Here is a 20,827-nt window from a genome sequence, read left to right on the forward strand (position 1 = left end):
AAATGGGGGTGGACCCCAAATATGAATGAACATCTTACCTAGTTTAACTGGCTGGAAGCAGTGATTCGTAGGCTTTGCCTTTAAGACAATTTTTAACTATAATATTTTTTGGACTTGTAAAACTTAATTTTGGATATTTCTACTTATTTCTTGTCGCACTTTTGGATAACAAATCACTTGTTGCTAATATTTGAACACAACAGGTGCATTGATAGGGATTATTGTTATTAATTTGAACTACATGCAGGCTTAAGTTTCGCGCAAGTTATGGCGACACTTGCGCCACTGACATATTACCCGGTAGGTAATTGCTTATAATTATCAATAATCTAAAGATCATTAATGACTTCTTTTGTTTGAACAGATGGGGAAAATCTACATTGTCTTCGTAGGAAGACAACCAGGTATTTATTACTCGTGGGAGGAATGTAAGGCTCAAGTCGAGGGTTACTCTTATGCTCGGTTCAGATCTTTCAAGTATGTAAAGGAGGCATTTATTGCCTGGAGCACGTTCGCAGGTGACGTCGTGCCCAATCAAGCAAGCCTTGGTGTATCTGATGCGTCTGGTTTTTACTACCCGAGTCACGATCTTCCATATCCGACGAAACCAGTGACTTCAAGGACAGCCCACCCGGGACGTATTGTGGCTGTAGTGACATCCCTCGTGACTCGTTGCTGGTTTTGTATATTATTTTCGATGTTGTTGTCATAGTTATGGTTTTTCAATTAATGGTCCTATATCGGTGATGTGTGTGTGGTGGATATTGGGGTCTTTTGGATTGTTGAACAACTTATCTTTTTGTTTTTTTGGTAATTTTCTTTTGGATGGACAACTTGTTGTTTTGTAGCTATTATAACATTTTCTCTTTGTACTTAACCGTTCATAACTTGGGTGAGCTATTTTCATCTCCTTTGAACCGTTGGTAAATCATGTCTTCGCACGACACGTACGTACAGCAGCTATATAGCCGGTGTGAGGTACACCAGCCAATTGCGGTGGGGTAATGGTGTAGTTGGTAACCCCGACTTCAGTTTGGTTGAATGATATTAGCCTCTGATTTGCGGACACATGCTTTCTGAATAAGGATCATCGTCTATTTTTCATCTCAGCAGTCAGGTAAATGTGCACCAATATTGCTTTACACCACCAACCGTATGTACACATGAAACCTGCATGTTGAACAGACCTTATCACACGTAACATCTCTCCAAGAATGGCCCACGTCCACGGTAGAAATTTGGAGCATTATCTTTGCATGGGGTGATGAACCTCATCACTTGACACGTCCACGGTAGAGATTTGGCAAGCGCGTGGCCCAGTTTATACCGAATCAAGGGTAACTGATAAAATAGGTATGAACGTGTGGTTATCATACATTGGAGCTGTGTGGACCCACCAAGATGTGAGTTCTACGATGAATATGAAAGTCCTTCAAGATTGACGGTTTGGATTCTACACATGCATCACAGGTGGGCCCATACAACAGGCATGGTAACTGATATATTGGAAACATTCTCCTTTTACTAATCGCTCAGTATGCCAACTAATAGAGATACGTCAAGCCTGTGTAAGGCCCACTGTAATGTGTGGGTGCCATCCGTCCCACTCATCCTAGTTAGAATGGCCTCATATGAACGGTCTACATCGCATATAAACATCATGGTGGCCCCGGGGTCAGTTTCCCACTATTTTCTCATTTTTGAGATCATGTAAGATAGCTTGGGGAAACAAATGGACGGGTGAATTTCTCTCACACATCATGGGGGGTCCACAGAGCTTGGTGACGTAAATCTTGTCGGTGTCTAATCCGCCCCCAGAGTTTCGTCACTCTTGACCATTACATTTTCCATGCCTCTCCAAACACGAGAAAAGCAAATTCTCACCTTTTTGCAAATTTTTCAAACGAGTGAAATCCGAATAGATGACTTCCGATAGTTCCCTGTATTTCCCTGAGCAAGTAATAAATGCTCAGGGAAAATGCATTTACAATGGGATTTGAAAATCAAACGGGCCCTTGGGGAAGAGACAAGTGAGTTCCCAATAATTGTAGGCTTGCACCAGGGGTTGGCATTAAGCTCATACCTTTTTGCATTGGTTATGGACAAATTAACGAGGCTTTTGCAAAAAGAGATCCCAGGGCATATGTTGTTTGCAGATGAAATAGTTTTGAATGACAAGGAAGGCGTAACCAAAAGGCTAGGTTTATGAAGGGATGCTTTAGAATTTAAAGGATCTAAAATTAGTCTAATTAAAACGAAGTATATTAGGCGTGAAAATGAGGAATTAATTAAGATTGTTGACCAAGAAGTTTTCCAAAATAACCAATTTTGATACCTTGGGTCAATAATTAATGAGAGTGGAAAGAATGCGAAGAATGTTGCCCATAGAATTCAAGCTAGGTGGGAGAAATGGAGATGTACCTCTAGAGTTTTATGTCACCGTAATGTACCACTCAAATTAAAAGGGAAATTTTATAAGATAGCTATAAGACCGGCCATGCTTTATAGGAGAGAAAATGTTGGTCAGTTAAAGAATAACATCTTCATAGGATGTGTAGTTGAAAAGAAGATGTTGAGATGGTTGAGTGGCAAGATGAGCAAGGATAGAATTGGAAATTAACACATTCAAGGGAACTTAGGAGTAGCACTAATAGGTAATAAGCTAAGGGAAAGTAGATTGAGATGGTTTGGTCATGTGTAATGGAGACTAAGAACCACACAATTAGAAGCAATGAGTTGGTACAAGTTGAAGGCTCTAAATGGGGAAGGGGAAGGCCCAAAAGGACATGGTAAGTGGACTTAGTAAGAAAAGACTTGATGACCTATGGCCTAACCGAAGGTTTGGCCCTTGATCGAGTGGAATGGCAGAACAGGATTCATGTAGCTGACCCCAATTAATTGACATAAGGCTTAGAGGATGATGATGATGATGATGATGATGAGAAATCATTAGTTATCACAATGAATGCATGCATACATATGCATATCCATATACATACATGCATATATAGACACAACTCTTAATGGGTGAGAAGAAACCCATCAAAGAGTATTGGGGTCTTGCATCCAAGACATGTAGGCCCATGCTTTTGACTGGGATGTGTTGGCAATAACAAGGAGACTTTCTTATTAATAAAGTCATTATTTCTCAAAAGACAATGACATAAAAATGGCTCATGATGGGTGACAGGACACTCATCAAGAGAAATGAAGTAGGCATCGTCCATTTGTCAACATTTCCCATCCATATGCCTCATTGCCTCCAAAGAATGGCAAAAAAAAAAACAATGTTTTAAAAATCGAAGCAAAACACATTATGTGAGGGAGGAATGGATGGAATGAATGATGCATAGCACGATTTCAAAGTAAAGTAGAAAACATAGAAATAAAAAGCATGGGAGTAGCCCTATCAACATGCAATGTGGTGTTTGATTAACATGTATCAGGGCTTCCTACTAGTGTCTGCAGTCAACTGCTTGAGCATGACCCTCCATGCACGTGCGCCTCATGTTAAGCTGAATGCCTGCCAGCTGCCTTTTCATGACACTACTTCACTCATCTGTTCTTTGGGGTGTGCATGTAATGGGTTGGCTGAGGATTGGTACAATGTGAGTCCAAGTGGGCATGCCTGTGCTGTTAATGTAAGCATTTATGATGGTCACTTCAAGAACCCAGGTAATGGAGGAAGGTTGATGTCAGGTGGCTGGCTGATCGTAAAACTTGTCAATCTAAGCATTTGACATGTGTCCGAATCAACTATCAAGAGCATTCTAGAATTTGACATCACATTTAATGAAGGTATGACATTTCACGCCATTTCTACATAGCAAAGATCTGTACAATCCTGAATGATCAGCCGTTGGAATAGACAGTATCGGTATGTTACCTGCGATTCCATTTCATCTCCCTTAAATAAAAAAATAAAAAACAAACTTCAAACCAACAACAATCATTGAACAATCCATCTGATTTCCCAGTGTATTCTTCAATTCACTTACGATTTCTCTCAGGCATGACCAAAGTTAAATTTCAAGCCCGCTTATACTAATGACTCAAACCATAAAGCTAGGATTTGAACAACCATGCCAGAGTCAAGTTTACCTGCATAAAAACTCAAGCAAAATACATCCTTCCTATCACATGATAAGAAGGGTGGCCACTTTAGAACCTCGTCCAAATGCATGTAAACCATGACAAGTCAACTTGCACCTCAACAAATGAATAGTGGGTTTAGCTCCAAGCCTCTAACAAGATTAAAAAAATCACACAATCCCAATTCCTAAAATTCCTTACGAAGTTCCACATCGCTAAAAACTACACTCCATCTAACCGCAGCTATAATACATCCCATCCCTGTCTCTTGGCAATGAACCCAGTAATTCATACCGAGCATAGATATTGCAAACTGTAAAGCTGTGTTTGGATTCCAAGAAAATTCAATGGCGGACATTCAGTTTCATCAAGGATAAATGATATTATTTCCTGCCATTTACAAGGCTAATTATCACAATTCAATTCAGCAGTGCATCCAAATGCACACTGGATGAGACGCAATCCACTTCCGTCAGGGACTCTTTACGACATTCCAATCATATAATCGCTGCATTACAGAGTGTCCATTGAAACTGAAGGATTGAATCCAAATAACAAAACCCTAATTGAGAAAGGCAGAGAACAGTAACAGTACCGAATTCTGTAATCGGAGGATTGTATAAGAGATGGAAAGAGAAAATGAGTGCTGTCAATCGAAACCCTAACGGAGTTGGAAGAAAAACGCGCACCTCGAGTTTCTGCAGAGCGACGGCCTCCGATGCGCCGGTGATGCTGATGAAGGTATCGATTGCGTCCTGCTGTGGTCTCGCCATTGCAGAATCGAATTCGTAGAAAACGGTGGATTCCTCCCGTTCGAATTCGGTGGAGAGAGAGGTCCGCAGAAGTTTGATATGAAGGGCTGCTTTGTAATTTGAGATCTTTATATGAAGAGAAATGATCCACTGCTCGCCTCCTACTTCCACAGACACGTCGACTTTCCAATCAGATCTGGACCGTCCGTTAGGTCCGCAGAGTACTTCATGGGCCGTACCAAGAACAACTAGAGCTGATTGGATGATCATATCCATCCGATAACACTTTCTTTGCCATGGGTGGATGCTTAAGATCATCTGATCAAAGTTATTATTGGGACCGTGAGAAATCCACGATGGGCCACCATTAGCGGACGGTACAAGATGTTGACTGGACCTAGTTGTTTGAACCATGAAATGGACAGTCCAGATTGCAAGATTGGACTGTCCACGAGTCCCTGTACAACTAGGAGCACAGTAGCTTGTAGCGTGCTAGAGCACTGGATCATTTTCATATGACGTATTAAAAGAAGATTAATTAATAATGTAAATTGAAAAGCTCGCATCAAAGCCATCTTTAATTAATAAAATACGGTACAACCGGAATTACTAGAATACGGTGGAGCCATCGCTTCATGCAGAGGTGGCAGGAGGAAATGTTCTGATCTTGGCCGTCCATCTAGTGATTTCTTTAATTTATGTATCATTTTTATAAATTTTGAACTATTAAGAAACCTTATCCGTTGATTTTCTTCAATTTTCCAAACGAACGTCTGTCCATTAACTATTTTTATTTTTTGCTGTTGCTTTTAAGGCCAACCATCAGATATCTGTTGGAAAATCTGATCCGAGCATTTAGAAAAATCTTCCATCTATAAACCAGATGAACGGTCAAGATTGACACATCACCCTGCCACGCGTACCGCTTGCCATACAACAAACGGCTCTCCGGTGTCATCTCGCGAAACCTTGATACCGAAGCAAGCGGATTTCCTGGCGACCCTGCCACCAGGGATAACCCTGGTGGCAGCCGATGTGGAGCCCACCGTGATGTGCGTGTTTTATCCACGCCGTCCATCCATTTTTTCAGATCAGTTTAGAGGCATGAACCGAAAAATATAATAGATCCAAGTTCAATTTGACCACGTTACAAGACACGGTGGTGATTGAACGGCCACCATTTAAAATTTCTTGGGCTACCAAAATTTTTAATGAAGCCGATATTTGTGCTTTACCTTTATCCAGCTCTGTGTGACCTCATGAACAGGTTGGATGGGAAATAAACGTCATGGTGGGCCCTAGGAAGGATTCAACGGTGGGAGTCATCATCTCCACTGTTTCCTATGATGTGGTCCAATTAAAATTTCGATCTGCTTTATTTTTTCTAATGTTGCCATAAAATGATCTGGAAAAATAGATGGACCGTATGGATATAAAGAACATACATTAAGATGGGCCCATGGCGCCTGCCACCAGGAATAAAAAATAAAAAAATCCGTCATCCGATGCGGCAATTCTATATCTACGAGCATCCGCTTTTCCAGGTGGGGTGGAATGTTCTCGAAGTCCCGCACACAAACGCTCCCACATGTGTCAACATGGCAACGTGTGTACGACGGATGCGGTTTGGCTACTGACGCCAACACTAGCCAGCTAGCTGATGTCAAAGCTCCGTGGGCCACACCATGATTTTTATGTTTTACCCATGCCGTTTATCTATTCTGTCCCCTCATTTTAGGGCATGAGCCCAAGACTGTGAAAGATTCAAACTTTAGGTGGACCACACCATAAGAAATGCGGGGAATGAACACTTGGCGTTGAAAATATTTTGGGGTATGAATGTTTTGGATCGAGCTGATATTTGCTTTACCTTTATTTAAGTTTGTGTAATCCTAACATTAGGTTGGATGGCAGATAAGCATTGTAATCTGAAGTGGACCACATTCCAGAAAAACAGTATTGATTAACCTCTACGGATGAAAACTCGTGAGGGATCAAATGGATTTGCCTCATCTTGAGCTCATGCACTGGATGAGGGGGCAAAATGGTTGGACACAAGGGAAAAAGCACATTCATCATGGTAAGCCGACAAAACTTTGACACTAGCTACCTTGTTGGGGAAGCGGATTGGCTGGTGTACCACACACCACTAACCTGGCTTGTGTGGGTAAGTGTCACGTGAAGATGAGCGCTTAATCTCCTCAAGCTCGGAGTTGTATCAACTGTTAAAAGGAGATCAGAGTTACAAGGCCCCATTAGCATGAGCTCGAATTTAAATCATATCCAAAGCTCGAGAATCACACCACAAATAGCAATGAAGGCAATGATTCTCACTATTAAAACATTAGTATGGCTTATCATAACATTTACTTTCCATCAATTTCTTCGCAAGGTCACACATAAGTGGATGAATAAAGGAAAAACAAATATCATATTGATCAAAAACTTCTGTGAGCCTTAATGGCATGTTTGATATGTGGAATTGAATGGTATTGAATTATATTAGATAGGATTAACAGCATTAGTGCACAATAATTGCATATATAGAAATATCACGGTATTATAGTCATCCAATCCCATGTTTGGGATAAAAATTTTGCTACGAAGAAATACCGGATTAAGCAAAATCATGTTTGGTGGACCATGGAATTGTAATCAACGAACTAAGTTCACAACATATGTTGTTCACTTGTTCACATATATAACTAAAATGTCACGTGTAAACGGCGTATATGGATGGACGGCATATATACATGTATGCATCAATGTTGGGCCCACATTCTAATGGATTTCAAATCCACAAAAATCCTGAATGGGACCAAATGCAATTCCATCCCACCTAATCCCAACCTTTCCCATCATTTCCAAATGCCGGATGGAATTGCACGAGTCCAAATGCAATTCTATCCCACCTAATCTCATCTAATACCCTATGCCAAACGCCTCCTGAAAGGGCTTTCAATGGTAGACATCAATCCCCCATTACTTTTTGTAGCGTATGGTACACCAGCCAATCCGCTTTGCTATATTGGGGTCACTAGTCAAACTGCATCCACCTTATACCATTTAACCCACCAAGTTATACGTAGCCCAAAATTGAAGCCATCCATCCAACTCCCTTGCAAGCATCTCTGCAATACAACACAATGGCTGTGGACATTTTTTCCCTTCCAATTAGTCATTATAACAATGGATAGGTGGTGTAAATCCACCATAAAACTAGTGGCTTGACAGAGAGCAGTTGACATTTATACAAATTATTTAGATTTTATTTGCTTTTTTATGATGTAGGTAGCGTACACAGACTTTACTTCTCTACCTGCAAACTGTCCAATACTCTATGGGATTCACCATGTTGTGTAATGAAAAATTCACTTCTAAACCATTATTTGAACCATACAAGAGATGAGTCCCTTTAAAAACTCACATGCCATGCCAACAAAAACAATGCCACGGCAATCATATTATATGTTACCTGAGGTTTTCATCATGCTGAATTTTACATCTTTCCTTCATCTTAGTGGGTTAGACTTGATTAGCGAGTTTGATGAAAGAAACACTATATGGGGGCCCATAAAAAACTTAAATTTGGCATTTCATTCCCACTGTTTTGCATGGTGTGTCCCATCTGAGTCATGGATTTAGACATTTTTTACCGGAGGACTTAAGATTGAGTATAAAAAGCTATGATATAGTGGATTTTACATTTCGACAACACATGCTTAGGTTTTCTACACAGCGTGTAAGACAATCATTGTTAAGGTTAAAAGTCAAGCAGGTTGGGTCAGGTCAGTGCTCAACCCTATCACAGCCTAAGGTTCGTATACCTCGACCCTAACCCAACCCAACCTCAAGTTAGGATTTCTCAACCCAAGCCCAACACAAGTGAGCTCGATCAAGTTAGTCCAGTGAATACATGCCAATATTTTCATTATTACACTAGTCTATTATATTCCAATACATGTCTTCTTTTTTGTACCTATGATTTTATTAATTATATATGTAATTATTTATCATGAAGAACTCTCCTTTTTCTAAATAAACAATATAAAATATAAGACAACTACTTTAAGACTCAACCATATCAAATTCAAGTGTATCAATATATCAACAGCATATCAATTTTCAAATAATATCATATATAAGAAAGAAAACACATTAGAAACTACAAAGACAATAACATACATCGAGTCTTATATATTTTTGTCAAAGTGTTAAAGAATAACATCTCTTTCATCTTTGGCCCTACTTCATTTCATTAAAAAAATGCGTATTAAAATATTTAATAACCTACATAATACATACATAAATTGCATTTTACATTCAAAATCAAATACTACTTAAGAGTAGCATTCCTCCTCAACTTCCTTCAATTTTGTTTTACTATCTGATGTCTTCGAGCCATTTAAATAAATAAAATTATATATAAAATCATTCTGATGCATATGAGTATCAATAAATAAAGTACTGGACATTATAAAGAAATAAACAAGAGTTGCATCAAACAAAGTTTCATTAAATAGCTTATCAAAATAATTAAAAAACTTTGTCAATCGTCATCACAAATTTCTTAATTCTAAAAGTCATTGTTGCTCTTCGAACTTTCATGTCTTTCATATTCCTCAACCTATGAAATTAAGTAAGAGTCTATATCAAACATCACAGTAAGTTTAGTTAATAACATATTTTATATATATAAAAAAATGTAACAATTTGAAGTCTTAATTTATTAATTAGTTACTCCAAAAAATAGAAAATTTAAGTTGCACATAGGGGTGTATATCGAGTTGAACCGAGTTAAGTTGGCCTCAGCTCGACTCGGCTCGGCCACTGGCTGACCTCAGCTCGAACTCGACTCAGCTTGGTCCTCGAGCCTGACTGGCCAGCTCGGCTCAGTTCGGTCAGCAGCTCGGGCCAGCTCGAGCCAAGTTTGAGCCAAGATCGAGCCGAGTTTTCTATTGAGGCATTTTCACAAACACCTAAATTGCAACTTCAAAAACCCATTGTTTTACAAACAGAAGTAATGGTTTTACATGTGTTTGAAAAACAAAGAGAAAAGGGAAACCTCTCAAGCAAATGGTCTCATACATAGAAGAAAATCCACGATTCAACAGGTACAGTACCGTATCTTACTTCGTTACAGTGGATGTATTCAAGTAAACTACACCGAATTGGATGCGAATTGCATGTAACCCTGGGTTATAAGGCTTTCCTATAACCAAAACTCTGAGGGGCCCACCACAATGTTTCTGTTATATCCACTCAGCCATCCATTTTGGGACATGGGACCAAACAAGAGAATGCCCAATGCCACATTTCGTTGAGTCATTTTATCAAACAGTTGGTGAGCAACATCAATGGCAAAGTAACCGAGTCATCGAACCAGTTCGATCTGAGTTCGATTCGAGCTAGATTCAATCCGAGTCGAGTTGAGCTGGGGCCTACTTGAACTCGGCTCGAACTCATTTTCGAGATAAAAAAATCAGCTCAACTCGGCTTGAACTCATTTTCGAGTTAAAAAAATCAGCTCAACTCGACTTGAACTCAACTTGGAACCAAGTTGAATCAAGCTTTTTCGAGTCCAGTCGAGTGAGCTAACCAAGCTAGCTCGGTTCGTGTACACCCCTGGTTGCACATATATAATTACTTATAGGATCAAAAAGTTGATGGCTCACAAGAGGCTGAAACATAATAAATAAATATTAGTTGAGCCATCAACAAATATAAAAAATATATATATTTTTATAAAAACACTACTACAGTAGAGGTTTAGTTAATAGTTAATTCATCGTCTTATAACTCTTTTAAATTTTCTTAAATATCTACTGGAGTATATGATATGTGTGACCAATTTTGTAAACATATCAAAGACTCCACAATATCGAGTGTTGATTAACTCCAAAATCGATTAAGAATTCGACCTCTAGTACCAAAAGTTGACTTTGAAGCAATGGTGGATAACAAAATCATGTTATGAGTCATGTGTGAGAGCACGTGATACCTTGAAGAACTTACCTTCCACAAATCTAAAATATTGAAATTAGATAAATTTACTACAACATCTTATTCAATATATCGATCAATCTCAAATTTATTGGCAATAACTTGTTCTTCTTACATAAATCTAAGATACTCTTGCCTAACATCCACAATATGCTCAACAACTGTATTAGAAGGAATATCCACACTCTTTCAGGTTAACGCATTATTTTCAGTTGAATCTAGATTTGTTGCAAAAGAATGGTATTGTTCAGAGAGATGATTCATAGTATTAATGACTTTCTTAATCATCTCCTTAACATTTTCCATTGGACACGACTTGAAATAACGGAACGTCACATGCATTAACTTATAACAATAATTCAAAATAATAACAATTACTAGTAATATATTAACACGATATAAGTCCTCTAAACACTCCGCAAACATCATCTTCATCTTTAATCTCATGTCACGAAAACTCAAATCTTCGCTTACAAACTATGAAAATAAGAGTCCTTTGTAAGTACTTGTATTTAAAAGCACACATAGAGTTGTCAAATTTTGTAGACAAAATGTCAGTCATATTTCAAGTACACTCCAGTCCTCTATGGCACCTCATGAATATCATCTCAACATCACATGACTATAAGACTTGGCATGATTTCAAGTTAAAGACAAATATCAATGTATGTGTCAACTACTAGGTTGAACGACCCTATAAAAGACATTAGGTTAGGTGTTTTTGAAACATAGCGTTAAATATTTAAAATGTATAATTTATTGTGTAAATTTATTGAAGTCCGGCCAGCCCAACTTCAGGTTCGACCAACCTAACTAAATTTGGCTAAGCTAACCTCAGCCTCAGTAAAGTTTTCAGATTTAACAAAACGAAAAATGTTGCAAGTTCGGCTAGCCCGAAGGTGTCTCGGGTTAAGTTTCTACCAATGGAACTTTCGGATTTCAAAGGAATTTGGTTAGCCGAACCTTGTATTCAGCCAGCCGAATTTTGGTTTGGGTCAGTTGAATTAAATTTCATCTCGCATAATTTGGTAGCCGTTGGAACAGTATCACTGGAATTCGACCAGCCAAAGCCTTTTTTAGGCTGACCAAAATTTCAAATCTTTGGCTATAAATAAAGACTCTGTCTCATTCATTTCTACAACGAAAATCAGTGAAAAACCTTTTACAGGTTAGAGAGAAACTCAAGTCCTCTCAAAGTTATTTGTGTGGTGATTATTATTCTTGTTTAGCTTATTCAATTCCATTTCTCAAGTTAGCGTTAAGTACAATTAGAGAACGATCTATACCCTACTTGAGAAATAGAGAATTAAATATGTAACAATTAGGGTTTATATTTATTGAGATATATAAGATCCCTATATTATTTTTGGTTGAGCATACACTGCTATATATATCAACTTTCAATAAAGAAGATTACTGCTCAAAGCCTCGACTTCATCTTTATCCTGACATCAGGTCTTTTAAATATAAGTATTGTTATTGTTATTATTTTATTTGGATTTTGTTGAGATAGCCCATAAATCTCATTGGGTTGATTGGTGGTTAGCCCGTGAAAATCATTAAGTCATAACACTCCGACAAGTAGAGGAACCAATCGCCTCTTTAACTACTATAGGTGGGGTATCCACTCACTCTGGCATTCAGTTGTATCCACGCATGCAGGAGCTCTAACCACTAAAATATTAAATATCCAACCAAGTAGATTTCTTCGATGCGTATGCCGATCACGATGTGAAAGGGTTGCAATGAGATATTGTAACATTTTCCCCACCCTCGTAATTGTTTAAGTTAGGCTTATAACCAATCAAACTTCTCTATATGACACTTTGGCAAGTAGAGGAACCAATCGCCTCTTCATCTACTCTAGGTGGGGTGTTCACTCGCTTTGACATTCAGTTGTATCCCAACGTCTACCAAAGAAGGGGCATCTGTAGACACCCCATTAATCAAAACATGACCACTTGGCTTTGTACTTGAGTGGGCCCTCAATCTGAGTGGACACACACAGTTAAAATCTCCATAGGAAGGTAACTAACAGTCCAAATTGAACCATATTAGTGCCATCTTTGTGTTGAGTGTCGTCTTTGGCCAGAGCAGTGCTGCCAACATTGGCTTTGCATCAAGGCAATATTGTTGGCATCAGCTTTGCACAATGTTGGTGGACGTTTAGCTGGTTACAAATTTTTTTTTCTTTAGATTTTGCAGGTTTATCTCAATCCCATTATGTGTCCTAGCCCAATCAACCCACTTTAGCGCACTCCAACTTTGGCTTGCTTGTGTGGTGGACTAATCCCGGATTTACACCGATTTATACTCTTCTTCAGTCCGAGCCTGACATTTATGTTAATGCCCCATGCTCGGGAGAATCAAACCTGCTCAATTCTATCAATTCAGCCTTACATACCCCTCTTTAATTGCTTGTAAAAGGGTCCCTGCACTCGTGAACAAAGGAGGAGCCCCTGAAGGGCAACCAGACCCAGACAAAGTATGAGACAAATCAAGAAACAAAGTCAAGACAGATGCTCATATTATTCGATTTCTTATATTTTATTTCAATTTCAAAGCCAACCCCATATTCTCGATCTATCCTTTTCCAATCTAAATATTCCAACCCCACTACTTTGAACACCTGAGCTAGTAGGTTCTGCTCTTACATCATGTAAAGTATACCATGCAGTTGCCTCTCTCGAAGATCTTCTGTATCAAAATACATGGCTTAAAGAGTAATTGAAAACTCTATGTTCCTTTTCTTTGCCTTACTTATATTGGAAAGCCTCTTCTTCTACCATTTCTATTTCGATTTATGTTTGTCTTCTGTGACTAGTCATCTAAAGTTAGTATTTCAAATGGAAGTTCCTTGAATCCCCTTTAGATGTGTACAACATGATATAGCAGACATGGTGTTTCCCGTGGGCGATAAAAGGGTGTTAAACCTATTACTTTTCCATAACCGAGGTCCTTACCCATAATCCATGACGCAAATCAAACCAAGAGTTACTCGAGTAATGAATTATTTAGTTTTTCTTATCTAAAGGCGATTCCATTGATTCTAGGCAACTGTGGATTATAAAAGCATTTTTTTGCCTAATAGCAACTCCAAAACAATGCTTAGTTGAGCCATTTTATCAATCTTGTAAAAGGTAGTGTACAACCTAGTACCGGGTTATTGTAAACTAAGTGCACCCCCTCCCCCCCCCCCTCTGGCTTAGTGTTTGAGGATATGAGTATGTTGCATGGGGGGTTACAGACGATATAATTTTAATTATTCACCTATCTTCTTAACCCTTTCGTGAAGTTTGGGTATGCATGTCTTACCTATAGGTTCCACTGGATATGGATAAACTATGGATATAGGCCTTTATACGCTATTGCCCTTATCATCTAAGTACCTAAAAATCATTAACCTTTATTCTCAACCCTTTCGTGAGGTTCAGGTATGGAGGTCTTAGATATGCGTTTCACTGGATCAATATAGACTTTGGATCTGAGCCTTTACATACTATCGCCTGTATCAACCAGGCATACAATATTTTAGGTTTTTGAAAAACGTATGCTTTGTGACTCTGTGACTTGCTAGGTATTTGGATTGTGTCAGATCAGAAATCTTAATAAATTGTAGTCCTATATCTATCAATGCGCACGTGCGTGCATCCATTATTCGACTCGTGTAAGACTGTCCGATTCGAGCGCCCAGTGGGTGGCCCTGGGGAAAGTTTCCCTGAGCGTGTATCATAGTCTCCATCGTCTCAACAATTTCAATTGCATAGACTTAAAAATTCTCACACATGCATTGCCTCTTGTTGATGTGAAATCCGCCCCACCCACTGGTTATGTCACATTATGTTAGATGCACGACTTAAAAGTTAACTCAATTGGTATTTCATGTGGATTACACAGTTTGAATTTGTATAGTGGCAACACTCACCCTCCAAATTGGTTCCCTTCATGTAGCCCACTTGAATCACGTGTGAGACTAATTTTTGGTTACGAAGCCTAATTTTTAGTGTGACATTAGAGTGAATTTCATATAATCATCACAATGGGCTATGAATAAATCAAGGGTTGGCATCCCTCTGCAAACTCTCTTGGTATGGCCCACCTAAATTAGGCAATGGGATGATTTTTGGGCTATGGGCCCAACATGGGTTGACAAACCTAGTAGACAGGGTGTATTCATGTAAACATCAATGTGCGGCCCACTGGGCCATCACTTAACATCAATCGTCCATAGCTAGCACACTTCTTTCTAGGGTTTAGAATTGATTTTTATTTTTATTTTTTAACCCTTGGTGGAATCTATGGTTATTGGCATTGAATTTACTAATACATGAACTCATCATATATATGGATTCCATTTACGCCGAATGCATGTTATCAAATACATTAACTTTTTATAATTCACACTTATTACAACCAAATATATTTGCCAAACAACCGCTAAAAGCATTTCTTAGAAATTGCTATTCCAAAACATAAAAAAAGTTCCAAGACGCTGAATTTATAAATTTAGGTGTAATTCCTTATGCGGTGGTCCCCCTGAGTGCTGAACCAACTTGATTTCGGAAATCAAGGTAAACAATGGGTGTTATACCTGATGTATGGTGTGGATCTCATGCACATAAAATCATTTCCCTTGCTGGAGCGTCGGGCATGCTCATGTGTGCCTACTTGTAGTCACGTGATAATTTCTCCAACAAATGCCTTCAAAGTTCAAACCGTCTATTTTTTCTGTTGATGCATAAATTTGGTTCACCCTTTTTGCTAAATTGCTGGACCTTTAGACACCGACACACAAAGGAGACGATGGAGACCCTGGCTACAACAGGGGACCCTCCGATGCCAAAGTCAAGCTAGGAATCTAGGTCTAGTAGCGTAGATGGGTTTATGAGTTAGATTTTGCGTACATTTCAGTGTAGACGGGTCTCCTATTTATAGCGTACATGGGTTATTGTTAGGGCTAGAGACGGTTCTCTATCACAGGCGCAATCTTCACGTACGTTTTTCAACCGTTACGCGAGATTTGTGGAGGTGATGAATGTTGAAGTGGTTGGCCCTAGAATCATGTAATGGATGGTCGAGGCCAAGTTGAGCTGAGCCCTCGGTCAATTGGGCTGAGGTCGAGCTGAGCCGAGCCCTCGATCAATTGGGCTGAGGCCGAGCTGAGCTGAGCCGAGCCCTCGATCAATTGGGTTGAGGTCGAGCTGAGCTGAGCCCTTGATCAATCATGCTCATCTCCATGGTCGGCTTGGGGTGAACTTCCGAGCTGACCGTTGCTAGCTGGCTAGTCAATTCCTTGGTTTGTCCGTATTTGGGCACAGGGAACATGCTCGTCTTCTTAGCGAAATTTGTTGCTCTGGATGACCATTCTCCTGATCTTGTTAGACTGATTGGTCCCCCGATCATCTTCTGGTCAAAGAAATCCGAACATTCCTTAGAGATCAGATAAGCTCGGTAGAAGCTTAGAAATGTATGATATTGACGCTAGGCTTGGGAGTTCGGTGCATGCACTTCTCCATATCGATATGAGACAGACGATCGTTTAAGAGCTCCTTGGTCATGATCAATCCTAGCTTGACCTTTAAATGGGCCACCGCCATAGAAAGTGTTATAGGTGAAAATGGTCTGACCCCTTAGGAGGTTGGCTTGCCCATTTAAATCGGACCGGCCAGAGCGGGCCAACTGGCCGGTCCGGCCATTCTTCATGGTCCCTGAAACCGGGCCTAGATTTCTAGCCCGGGCCCGCCATCGGGCAAAATCATGGCCCTGCTCGACCGATTTCCCACCCTACTCTGTAGCAAATGACTCTTAAAAGCGACTCCTCTAGCTTCAGACGAATTTCTCCACTGTTCTTTTCCTTCTCTTTTCCTTCTTCTCTTCCTCCCTCCTGCTCTGTCAGGAAAACGGGCCGACCCGATTGGACGATTCGGGTTTTAAAACTTGGGGCTGGAGTCTTTGATCCGCTCCAGATAATTAGAAAAAAAGAAGAAGAGGAGTGAAACTAGAAAATCATCCAACGGCTCTTCTTCCTTCCCCTGCATCGAAAACGCATTTCCTTTTCCCTTCTCTTCTTTTATTTCTCTCACGGCATCTTTGTGATAAGCTGCATTTTGATATCCATGCTTTTCGATTGAAATTCCATTTCTTTCCTTATGGTCACCAATCCACACTCCACTGGCTTGAAATTCCTTTTATTTCCTCAGGGCCTGTTTGGATGCCTGTAAGTTGGTTAGTAGGAAGTTACTTACAGGGAAGTCACTTACAGGTGGTGTTTGGGGGAGAAAAATCACCTGTAAGTAACTTACAATCTGTAAGTCACTTACAGACAAATCTACCAAAAAACTGCAGGGAGATGGGGGTAGGAAGTCACTTCCCTGTAAGTCACTTACAGGGTCAACGATCAGATTTTTAAAAAGAGGGAAAGATGGAGAAACGCACCAACCCACCAAATCTCTCTCCGTCTCTGCAATCTCTCGCTGCAGTTATTGCCTTCCGTCTCTTCTCCTCTTAAAACAGTTGGGTTTCATCTACCATTTTTTTCTCCTTTGAAAATGGGAGTAGTTTGACGTTACTCTGTAAGGCACGATGGCATCCAAACAGTCACTTATACGCACTTGTGTATTTTTTCACACGTGTCATGGGCCTCTAATCCGAACAGATCATGTGATGCAGCATCCCATGAAATTGTCAGGGACTGTGGCCTGTGGTTGGTGATCTCGTAGATCGTTTATCTGGTTGGTCTCACTGTGGCCTGTGGTTGGTGATCCTGTGATGTACTCGCAGTGTTGGTGAATCTCTTAGATTGCACAGTTAGAATGCAAGTAATTTAACAATCTACATCAGTGTTGGTGAATCTCTTAGATCCTAAGCATTAAACTCTTCATTAGAGAATGAGAAAAACTTTGATAATAGAGTGGGATTGATGATGCGCTGGCTCTTGGAAATTACATCAGATTGTACAGTTGGAATGCAAGTAATTTAATTATTAGATTTTCTATTAATGTTTTTAAGTTTATTCTCAATGCTTAAATTGATTTATTACTCCATACTATAGATTTTTTGAATTCGCGGGCCCACTTGATGATTGGTTTAGCTTAATAATTATCTCAAATATTCATCTTGATGGGCTTAACAAAATAATATATTTGATCCCATGTTTTTTTATATGATTATAACATTTTAAAACGATTCTTCAATCTAAGCTATGCTCGATGTGAATATACAACTTTCTACCTGTAAGTAATTTACAAGTTATCTAAACAGAAAAAGTAACTTACCTGTAAGTGACTTACAACTTACATCCAAACAGGTTACATGTAAATAACTTTCACCTGGAAGTCACTTACAACTTAAAAGAACTTATAGGCATCCAAACAGGCCCTTATGGTCACCAATCCGCACTCCCCTGGCCAAACCAGATGGCTAATATTGTCCGATCACAGTGAGGCCCACGATTTGAAGGTCGCAGTTGAAATGTATGCATCCCGTGTGGTCAGTGGACGAGTTCATTGTAATCCGGTACTCCTGCAGATCACCTTCATTTCCATGCCTTAACACGCCGCACCGAGAAGAAAATCCCTGCTAACTCAGACCGAGCCGACAGAATCGAGTCCGATTTGTACACATTCCAACGAAAAGGGTTGATTCTTTCGAAGGAGAAAATGGTGAAGAAGAGGCATTTCTGGCTATCGGTGACGATATCACTGCTTCTTAGACTGGCTTTGATTCTTCTTCCCAAGAATCTCAACTTGGGTTCTCGCCCGGAAATCGCCACCCCTCTCACCAGCCTCCGTCGCCGTAAGCGCGCCCCCTCCGGGTTTTACCCCTCTCTCGTGCTTGTTTTTACTTCTATACCATCTAGGGTTTAAATGCACGTCTTTTGCTTGAAATATGTTAATTATTTCTTGCGATGCTCATTGCAGTGGCTGAAGGTTACTGGTTGAAGCAATTGTCGCTCTCTCCATATGCAGGTTGGTTTGATTTACAGTCAGCACTGAATTGAAATGCAATTTTTTTAAATATTTTATTTTTATAAATTCAATTGGTAAATGCAAAATGAATGTGTGTGTGTATGGGCTGGGGGGGGAGGGATTGTCTTTTCTAGAGGTAACTGGATTAGTGAAAGATGAGTGATTTAATAAAGGGGAAACCTAACCATAGCTCCGTGTGAAAAAAATGGACTCATGATCTAGACCGTTCATCAGGGAGGTCTGTCCATGGATTGCTAGCTGTAGAAAGATCTCAACGATGTTGATGGTCTTAACCATCCAACTGGGGACCTGGAAGTCCACTGTGGGGTAGAATATTGGCAATGCTGAGCACTGAATAAGAAAGGTCTACCAATGGATAGTTAGGATCAGTGAATTTGTGCAATTTGTGGGTGTTGGTTAATCTATGGAAGTTGGCTGAATGTTGTAAGCAGGTCTTGGTGAAAGTTTATAGTGCAACTCGGTTATCGAATCAATGAGATCTTGACATTTGAATTGCAAAGAAATAAACAAGAGCACTCTAGCAAAAGTATTTGAGCAGAGAGGGAGAAATAACATTATTGATATCAAAATTCTTCTCTAACAATACTTTCGAAAATTCACAACTCAGAAAATTTGGGAGGAGGTTGGATTGCTCTCACCAAAGCAGCCTTCTCTAACATGCTGCTGTATTACGTGTCTCTCTTCAAATGTTTGAAGTTGGTGTTGGCTAAGTTGGAAAAGCTAAGAGGAGATTTTCTATGGAGGGATTGTCTTTTCTAGAGGTAACTGGATTAGTGAAAGATGAGTGATTTAATAAAGGGGAAACCTAACCATAGCTCCGTGTGAAAAAAATTGACTCATGATCTAGACCGTTCATCAGGGAGGTCTGTCCATGGATTGCTAGCTGTAGAAAGATCTCAACGATGTTGATGGTCTTAACCATCCAACTGGGGACCTGGAAGTCCACTGTGGGGTAGAATATTGGTAATGCTGAGCACTGAATAAGAAAGGTCTACCAATGGATAGTTAGGATCAGTGAATTTGTGCAATTTGTGGGTGTTGGTTAATCTATGGAAGTTGGCTGAATGTTGTAAGCAGGTCTTGGTGAAAGTTTATAGTGCAACTCGGTTATCGAATCAATGAGATCTTGACATTTGAATTGCAAAGAAATAAACAAGAGCACTCTAGCAAAAGTATTTGAGCAGAGAGGGAGAAATAACATTATTGATATCAAAATTCTTCTCTAACAATACTTTCGAAAATTCACAACTCAGAAAATTTGGGAGGAGGTTGGATTGCTCTCACCAAAGTAGCCTTCTCTAACATGCTGCTGTATTATGTGTCTCTCTTCAAATGTTTGAAGTTGGTGTTGGCTAAGTTGGAAAAACTAAGAGGAGATTTTCTATGGAGGGGGCTGAGAATAAGATCCATCTACTCAAAGTGGGCCGAGGTGTGTAAGCCGGTGAAAGAGGGAGGAGCAGGAATTGGGGTTCTGGAGACTGAATTTGGCTTTATTGGGAAAATAGATGTGGAGATTTGGTATCAAAGAACGAAGGCTATGGAGACAACTTGTTGCGTGCTAGTATGGCACTCTTCCCGGGGGTTGGAAGGTCAAGAGCTCTTTGATCTATCGTGCATCATGCATTTGGAAAGCTATGGAGTTAGTTGCTTCCTCTTTTAGCTAGGGAATCTTGTTTGCATTGGGAGATGGTGGCTAGATTTGATTATGGGAAGATCCGTGGTGTGGTGGAAGAAGACTTTCCGATGCTTTTCCGAGTGTGGCTAGTTTAGCTATTGAGAGGGATATCTCAGTGGCCCAATGTTTCTCTATTTCAGGCAGTTCAAGTAGATGAAGGTTGGAGAAGAATCAAATGAAAAGGGGAAAAAGAAGAGCAAAAAGAGTAGAAAACAGCTAGGGTTTTTTGTGTTGTGTGTGTGTGTGTGTGTGTGTGTGGTACACCAACAGAGTATAGAAACTATACACGCACGAAAGAAAAAGGAGAAAAGGAGATA

General features: G+C 39.8%; 2 protein-coding genes across 6 annotated transcripts in view; one reads left to right on the forward strand and one right to left on the reverse strand.

The window, feature by feature from the left end:
• Positions 1-4,950, reverse strand: part of LOC131248513 (plant UBX domain-containing protein 8-like) — a 53,173-nt gene extending 48,223 nt beyond the window's left edge. For 2 of the 3 annotated variants that reach the window (XR_009172274.1, XM_058248822.1), the window contains exon 1: positions 4,782-4,950. Coding sequence is in view for 1 of the 3 variants with exons in the window: in XM_058248822.1 (XP_058104805.1) it covers positions 4,782-4,865 (84 nt within the window). In the remaining 2 variants the exon portion in view is untranslated. The remainder of the gene's footprint in view (positions 1-4,781) is intronic. The other variant, XM_058248823.1, reaches the window with a different exon arrangement.
• Positions 4,951-18,229: 13,279 nt separating this feature from the next.
• The window catches only part of LOC131248514 (uncharacterized), a 43,458-nt gene continuing 40,860 nt past the window's right edge, over positions 18,230-20,827 (forward strand). For 2 of the 3 annotated variants that reach the window (XM_058248825.1, XM_058248826.1), the window contains exons 1-2: positions 18,230-18,641; positions 18,767-18,814. In XM_058248825.1, the coding sequence (XP_058104808.1) occupies positions 18,506-18,641; positions 18,767-18,814 (184 nt within the window). In that variant the 5' untranslated portion in view covers positions 18,230-18,505. The remainder of the gene's footprint in view (positions 18,642-18,766; positions 18,815-20,827) is intronic. The other variant, XM_058248827.1, reaches the window with a different exon arrangement.

Source organism: Magnolia sinica, chromosome 6 (genome assembly GCF_029962835.1).
Source record: "Magnolia sinica isolate HGM2019 chromosome 6, MsV1, whole genome shotgun sequence".
NCBI classification, from domain to species: domain Eukaryota; kingdom Viridiplantae; phylum Streptophyta; class Magnoliopsida; order Magnoliales; family Magnoliaceae; genus Magnolia; species Magnolia sinica.